The sequence below is a fragment of the Colius striatus genome, chromosome W (assembly GCF_028858725.1).
Source record: "Colius striatus isolate bColStr4 chromosome W, bColStr4.1.hap1, whole genome shotgun sequence".
In the NCBI taxonomy this organism is placed as follows: domain Eukaryota; kingdom Metazoa; phylum Chordata; class Aves; order Coliiformes; family Coliidae; genus Colius; species Colius striatus.
Window position 1 is genome coordinate 8,231,432 of NC_084789.1, and position 8,289 is coordinate 8,239,720.

The 8,289-nt window shown below is 44.1% G+C and overlaps 1 protein-coding gene across 1 annotated transcript; it reads left to right on the plus strand.

Moving 5' to 3' along the window:
- Positions 1 to 4,931: 4,931 nt before the first annotated feature.
- LOC133628597 (retinoic acid receptor RXR-beta-A-like) lies at positions 4,932 to 6,220 on the plus strand. Its single transcript, XM_062016984.1, has 2 exons — positions 4,932 to 5,030; positions 5,801 to 6,220. Exons 1-2 carry the CDS (start codon positions 4,932 to 4,934, stop codon positions 6,218 to 6,220), a joined length of 519 nt encoding a protein of 172 aa, XP_061872968.1.
- The last annotated feature ends 2,069 nt before the right edge of the window (positions 6,221 to 8,289 follow it).

Consider the following 8,289-nt stretch of genomic DNA (forward strand, 5'->3'; position numbering starts at 1 on the left):
GTATTCACTGATGCAAGTAAGATCCAAGCCAAAGCAGGAGTGGTTTGGTGGGAGAGTGGACAATGGCAAAATCTAATTGTTCACTCCCCAAGTAGCTCAGTTCAACTGCTGGAGTTAATGGCTGTGGTTAGAACTTTTGAGAAATGGCCAGATGTCCCATTGAACATCGTCTCTGATTCCCTGTATGTGGTCGATGTCGTCACTCGATTAGAGAGAGCATTGTTGAAAGAAATCTCATATTCAAAGCCATTCGGGCTTAAAAGAGGAGTTATCAAAAGGCAACAAAATTGTTGATAAGATAGTAGTAACAGCTTTATTGATACCTATGGGGTCAATGATTGACAAATTTTCCCAAGCCTGCAGATCGCACGATTTTTTTTCACTAAAGTGCGAAAATGCTGGCAAAGCAGTTTGGCCTGACCACATCGGACGCTCAGGGTATTGTTTCTAAATGCCCTGCATGCCAGAGTCAAATCGGCCTAGGAGTAGGACTCAATCCCAGGGGTCTGGTGCCATTAGGAATATGGCAATTGGATATCACTGTCTATACCTCCTTTGGACGATTTAAACAAATATATGTCACTATTGATACTTATTCGGCCATGGTTTGGGCCACAGCCTTAACGAGTGGCAGTTCTCGAGATGTCATAAGACATTGGAGGAGTTGCTTTGCAGTCCTTGGTGTTCCACGAGAGATAAAAACTGATAATGGCTCAGGATACATAGCGAGTAGAACATGTAAGTTTCTGAACTTATAGGGTGTCAAACATACTACTGGAATCCCAGGCAATTCTACCGGTCAAGCCATTATCAAACGTACACTTCAAACCTTAAAAGGACTGCTAGAAAAACAAAAAACGGGGGAAGAGGGGGTGAGCCCTCAAGATAGACTTATGAAAGCCCTTTATACAATGAATCATCTCAGAAATGTGGCAAACTGGAATGAACCAGTGGCATTGACATATTTTGCCCAAATGAGTCGGGATTTGGATTTTACTGACAAACCTAAAGTTTGGTATAAGAATTCCACTACTGGAGAGTGGCAAGTACCTGCAGATCTGTTAACGTGGGGAAGAGGCTATGCTTGTGTCATTACAGATCAAGGTCCCCGGTGGATTCCAGCAAAATGGATCAAGCCACATCAACCAAAAGGACTTAATGACTGTAAGACCAATGGAAAAAACAATCTTGAGGAAAGAACCAAGTGATCCACCCTCAATCCATCACCCTATTAAAAGATAAACCCTGTCAAATGTGGCACCACATATGCTGCTGTAAATTCCTCCAGCAATCTGTGTCTCATTAAAAGATTTGAAGAACTTAACAAGATGGTCAATGGAAACTTGAAAGCAAAAATTGTGTGTTTTGTATGGATGAAGAGATATTTCCAACTTACAGATAACGCTCACAGATAAGCATGCTAAATAAGTTGAAGAAAAGTCCAAAACTACATTCAGGAAACAGAAACATCAGGTGAAGTACAAAGAACTCATCCCTTCTCACCAGAATGTACCCCTCCTAGCAACATATATCAGATTATATTTATTTTGAGTTTATGGATGTTTGTATTATATTGTTCAGCAATGTAGCTGTTATTGACCTTTTGTTGTAAACTCATGGCCATGGGTAAAAATATTTATGTTTTCTTCATGTACCTTTAATTTTGAAATGTGTTGCTGAAGGCTGGCTGGTCCAAAAAGAAAAAGGGTGGAATTGTAGGCACAAATGTGGCTTGGACCAGCCTGCTTGAATAAAGATGGTAGGGACAAGTTAATGCAGCTGGCAAGCTGCTTCCAATTATCAGAAACAGGTGCTGCAAGGTAATCAATTGGGCCCTGGGTGATCACATGGGCCAAAGCAGCATATAAGGAAGTAGCTAGCAAAGGAAGGGTGGCTTTGAGTCAACTCTTTTGGTTGTAGTATGTTGCCTGTGTATGTCTCTGCACGTGCATTACCTAGGTTCTCTACATATCTGAATGAATATAGCTTGCACCACTACAACACGTTACACATCAAGGTCCTCGGTGGATTCCGGCTAAGTGGATCAAGCCATATCAACTGAAAGGACTACACGGCTACAACAACAGTGGAGAAAACAACTCTAAGGAAAACGCCGACTAGATCCATCCTCAATCCATTGCCCCCATCAAATGTTCAAATGAGTTCACGTGAGCAGTTCAGTTTTTAACCCATCTGAAGTAAAAAGCCACCTCCCAGCCCAGGGCAAAGAGCTGGATTGGATTTAGTTCTAGTGCTCCTTATAGACACCATTATTCTTGTTTTTGCACCAAACCTTCCTTTTCTGTTGGTAGCCTGTTAATGCCTAGTGCAAGGCATTTCCCAGGTTGGAAACCTCCTTGATTTAGGATTTTGTTGTAGTTTTTAGATTAAAGTTATCATTTCTTCATTTTCTTTAAGCAGATGGCACCAGTGCTTTGTGCATCTGCAAGAAAACGATGTTTATTTGAAGGGATTGGAAGCAGGAACATAAAAGCTACAGCGTGGTAGAACCGTCTCTCTTTTCAAAAAAAACAAACCACACGGGGTCCAAAGTTCATCTGTTACCGCTTGGTGCAACCAAATGTAAAACCTGTCAGCTATGGTGCCACGCATCTTCCAGCAATCCATATCTCATCGGGAGAACTGAAGAACTTAACAAGACTGCCAATGGAAACATGGAAGCAAAAGCAGGGTGTTTTCATAGATGAAGAAGATATCTCTGACAGCCTAATAAGAATGCTAAGAACAATCTGAAACTGCATGTGGGAAAACAGAAGAATCAGTTAAAGCATGGACAGCTCTTCCTTTCTCTCCAGTATGAGTCTCTTCTGGCAACACGTCAGATTATGTTTATTTTGAATTTATGGATTTTTGTGTTATATTGTTCAGCAATGTAGCTGTCATTGACCTTTTGTTGTAAACTCATGGCCGTGAGTAAAAATACTGATGTTTTCTTGATGTACCTTTGATTTTGAAATGTGTTGCTGAAGGCTGGCTGGTCCAAAAAGAAAAAGGGTAGAATTGTAGCCACAAATGTGACTTGGACCAGCCAGATACTTCCTCAGTTTAAATAAAGATGGTAGGGACAAGTTAATGCAGCTGGCAAGCTGCTTCCAATTATCAGAAACAGATGCTGCAAGTTAATCAATTGGGCCCTGAGTGATCACATTGGCGGAAGCAGCATATAAGGAAGTAGCTAGCAAACAAAAGGTGGCCTTGAGTTGACCTTGCTGGTTGCACTATGTTGTCTGTGTACGTCTTTGTACATACATTTCCTAGCTTTTTTACAAATTTGAATGAGCATCACATGCATTCATCACAACAGTTTGATTTTTTGTTTTGTTTCATGCAACAAATAAACATTAATTCAAACAGAAACAAAATTTTGCTACCACCACCTCATCAGTTAATAACATTTAAATGTGTTCACTTTTCTGTTCTATACTTATTGTTTCTTGAATTTAAGGCACAAGGGGTTTTTGTCTGGATATACATGCCACTGTCCATCCTTGAGTGGAGAGTCCACTGGTCCTCTGAGTCTGGTGTAATGAGTCCAGTATTTTTCAGCTATCCTTACTGCTGTCTCAGTGGTCAGTAACATCTGGAACAGGCCTTCCCATTCAGGTTGCAGTTTGAATTCTTTTTAGGACTTGATCAGGACCCACTCTCCAGGCTGGAAGGTATGGACTGTAAACTCAAGAGATGGCATTTAGGCCAAAAGCCCTTTTTCCTGAGGAAAGACAAAAAAAAAGAAGACCACCCAAGTATCTAATTCTTTTAATAAACGTCTTTGATTTAAAGGGCCTTAGGCCAGGTTCTCTCCTTCCCGGGGACTTTTTCCTTGGGACTTTTTTATTTATCTTCTTACAAATCACACATCATTCACAAATTTGTTTGGCTACTGTATACGTTCCTATACGTACATATTTTCTTAAAACTAAATCACACATTGCTTGCATCCCCCAGTGCCTTCTTTTATGTAAAATAGCCATAATTTCCCTCATAGCTTGTTTATTTAACATTTCTTTTCCATCTGGGAGAATCCACCTCCCGTCTCAATGGCTCCCAACTCCCTTATTGTTTCTTTCTGTTTTTCTGTAAACACAGGAGTTGTCTTTGGTGCAGGTACCTGGGGATTGAGATTATATATACTCACAATCTCATGGCTTAATGTTGCCTCTTTGGCTGCTTCATCAGCCAGTCTGTTTCCCCTGACTCTAAAAGAATTCCCTTTCTGATGCCCATTCATATGGACCACTGCGATCTCATTTGGAAGTGATAAATTCTTTAATACTTGTTTAATTAATTGTCCACATACTAATACTTTTCCCTTGCTATTGAGTAGACTTCATGCCTTTCCAAAAGTTTATACCACTTCAGAGGCATACCTTGAATCAATATAAAATGTTCCTTCTTTTCGTTCTCACAGTTGTAAGGTTCTGTTTAAAGCATATACTTCGTATCTCTGGGCTGACCAGGTATTTGGTAATTGCCCTTCTTCCTTTGTCTATTGCCTCATTCCTTCAATAATTGCATAGCCATTATGCCTTTTGCCTTGAATTACTCTCAAGGCCTGTATGTAAATTCAGGTCACACTCACACTCTATTATAGCTAAACAATCTTGTTCAAGCTCTGTGGGAAACCAAGATGCAGGACTCAATACAATGTGAGAAAGAAGTGGACTGGCGTGTGAACACAGCATGCCCATGTAGCTGATTGGAGGAGCCTCTGCCTGAACAGGAGATGCAAGTAGCAAACAAGTTATCAACACAGCTGCTCTGAAGGCCACTGAACAAAATCAATCTTGATTAGAAGGAACTAAAGGAGGTATATGTAAAGGATTTGCTTGTACAATAAATTATTCTGTTCCTGCACTTTAACAGAGTCCCTGCCCATGTTGACACAAATGGTGTCTCCGTGTGAGGAGGCAATGTCTGCAAAGACTGAGCCGGTGGCAAGCCCCACAGAACTGAAGCTGCTGAATCAGGAGCCTGGCACCGGCACAATTCACCATTGCGGGGAGAGCAAGGTGAGCTGTGGGGGATGATGGGTTGTAGCCTATCATCTGAAGAAAAATCAATCCTGAGACTGATGGAAGGATTATTATCTAAGCATAAGGTGCACATAGTCCCAAATACCCTAGGAAAACTCTTGAAATGGGTCTCTGTTGAGGTCCCTGGGGTTGATGCCATTTCTATCTTTACGGCTTCTATATGGAATGAAACTGGGGTGAGACTATGGGATCGCATGACACAGGAAGATAAACTTGCCATGGAATTGTTATCTCCTTGAAGATTAATGTTGGAAATGATGCAGAAGAACGACAGAGTTAATCGGCCCAATGAGGGGAATCAGGATCACACAGTACGTGTGCCCACATCTTTCTGCAGGACAGAAAGTGAGCAGTTGGGAATGGGAGTCATGGGGAATTCAGTCACCTGGGAACAACAAATAAATCTACATGTGTTACACCACGTCTTGGACAATCAGCAGCCAACTGTGCCTATGTTGCCTTTAGTAACTTTTCTTGATTGGGTTCAAAAGAATGTGCCGGACTTCCCTCCTACGGGTACTTTTTACAGGGGAATGTGGACTAAAATAGGTGAAAAGCTCTGGGATGCAGCCACTGGACTGATAAAAAAGCTGCACAACATCTGCCAGTGTGGCACCAGGTGTCCGAAGCCTTAGAGCAAATGCATAGAGTCAAAAGATAAGCTGCCACAGTTTTAGGCAGTGGGACTCTCAGATTCTAAGGAGGAGAATCTTTTTCCTTTTGACCCTGGCTCTATTGATTCTGAGCAAGGACAGGATTTATTTCCTCCCGATGATGAGCTCGTCCATGGGCTCCCCGCGGCCCCCGCCATCACCTACGGCCCTCTCAGCAGCCCCCAGATCAACTCAACCATGGGACTGTCCCCACTCCCCACCCCCCTGAGCGGCTCCGAGGACGTAAAGCCCCTTCCGAGGTTGTGGGCAGGGCCATACCTCCCCGCAACCCTCCCCTCCGGGCCCTGCAAGAGGCTCTGCACCATCTGCGGGGACCGATCCTCGGGGAAGCACTACGGGATGTACAGCTGCGAGGGCTGCAAGGGCTTCTTCGAATGCATCATCCACAAGGACGTGATCTACGCCTATCGCGACAACCATGACTGTGTGGTGGACAAACGGCAGTGCAACCGCGGCCAGTACAACCGCTGCCAGTACTGCCACCACCAGTGAATTTGGTTTTAATTCCAAATTATTTTCTACCTTATGCTCTTTTGTCTCAATAGAATCCAGAAAGCAGAGATCTTCTTTTGATCACAGAATGGGCCTTTTTGCCTCATGCTTTTTATAAAACAATCACTTCACGAGTAGAGATGTACTCTGTGAACTCTTCCAGAAAGGAAGGTTCGGTTTGCACACTTTGAAAGCATCAGATCCTGATGTCATTTATATACCTAGTAATAAAAGGAACCTGGACTGGATGATTGCAGAATCACTGACCATGCAGACTCTTCTTGCAGATTTTACTGAGCAAATGTCTGGACATTAACCTAAACATGTATCGTTAAGTTCTCTCAGTAATTTTCCTCTAGGAGCTAAAGTTCTGTTGTCTCATGTACCTCTTACCAAATCATAGAATCATAGAATGGTAGTGGTTGGAAGGGACCTTTAGAGATCATCTAGTCCAACCGCCCTGCAGAAGCAGGTCCACATAGATCAGGTCACATAGGAACGTGTCCAGGCGAGTCTTGAAGACCTCCAAGGAAGGAGATGTTTCGAGTATAGCCGACTCGAGGCCGACCCCTTGCGTTGTGGAGTTGGGGATACAGATGATCCGAGGTCTGATACACTCCAACTGAGAAAGAGATATTGGCAGCATATGAAGGAGTTTGAGCTGCCTTGGAAGTGATTGGCACAGAAATTCAACTTCTCCTAGCATCCCAACTGCCAGTGCTGGGCTGGATGTTCAAAGGGAAGGCCTTCCCCACACATCATGCAACGGATGCTACTTGGAGTAAGTGGATTACACAACGAGCTCGCATATGAAATTCTAGCCACCCTGGATTTCTGGAAGTGATCACGAGCTGGCTAGAGTGTGAAGATTGTGAAATATAACCAGAGAAGAAGGTGACACGTGCTGAAGAGGCCCCATCGTATGATGAACTGCCAGAAAATGAGAAGCGGTATGCCCTGTTCACCGATGGGTCCTGTCGCATGGTGGGGAAGTATCGGAGGTGGAAGGTGACTGTATGGAGTCCCCTACACAACATTTCAGAAGCTGCAGAAGGAGAGGGTGAATCAAGTCAGTTTGCAGAGTTAAAAGCCATCCAGTTGGCTTTAGACATTGCTGAACAAGAAAAATGGCCAAGGCTCTACCTCTACACTGACTTGTGGATGGCAGCAAACGCTCTGTGGGGATGGCTATAGCAGTGGAGACAGAATAACTGGCAACGATGAGGCAAACCCATCTGGGCTGCCCGGAAGAACAACAGCATAACAAGCAAGTGGATAAGGCTGCCAAAATTGGGGTGGCTCAGGTAGATTTGGATTGGCAACACAAGGGGAAGTTTTTAGCTCAATGGGCACATGACACCTCAGGACACTAGCTGGTTGCTGAACGAGAAAACTGGCCAAGGCTTTATCTCTACACTGACTCGTGGATGGCAGCAAATGCTGTGTGGGGGTGGTTACAGCAATGGAAGCAGAACAACTGGCAACAACGGGGCAAACCCATCTGGGCTGCCCCAATATGGCAAGACATTGCTGCTCGGCTGGAGAAGCTGATTGTGAAAGTGCGCCATGTAGATGCCCGTATAGCTAAGAACAGGGCCACTGAAGAACATCTGCATAACCAGCAAGTGGACAAGGCTGCAAAGATTGGAGCAGCTCAGATAGATTTAGACTGGCAACACAAGGGGGAGTTATTTTTAGCTCGGTGGGCCCATGACACCTCAGGTCATCAAGGCAGAGATGCCACCTATAAATGGGCTCGTGATCGAGGGGTGGATTTAACCTTGGATGCCATTGCACAGGTTGTCCATGAGTGTGAGACGTGTGCTACAATCAGACAAGCCAAACGGTGGAAGCCCATATGGTATGGAGGACGATGGCAGAAATATAAATACGGAGAGGCCTGGCAGATTGATTATATCACACTGCCACAGACTCGCCAAGGCAAACGTCATGTGCTCACAATGGTGGAGGCGACCACTGGCTGGTTGGAAACATATCCTGTGCCTCATGCCACTGCACGGAACACCATTGTCGTGGTTTTGCCCAGCCGGGAACAAAGAGCCACGAGG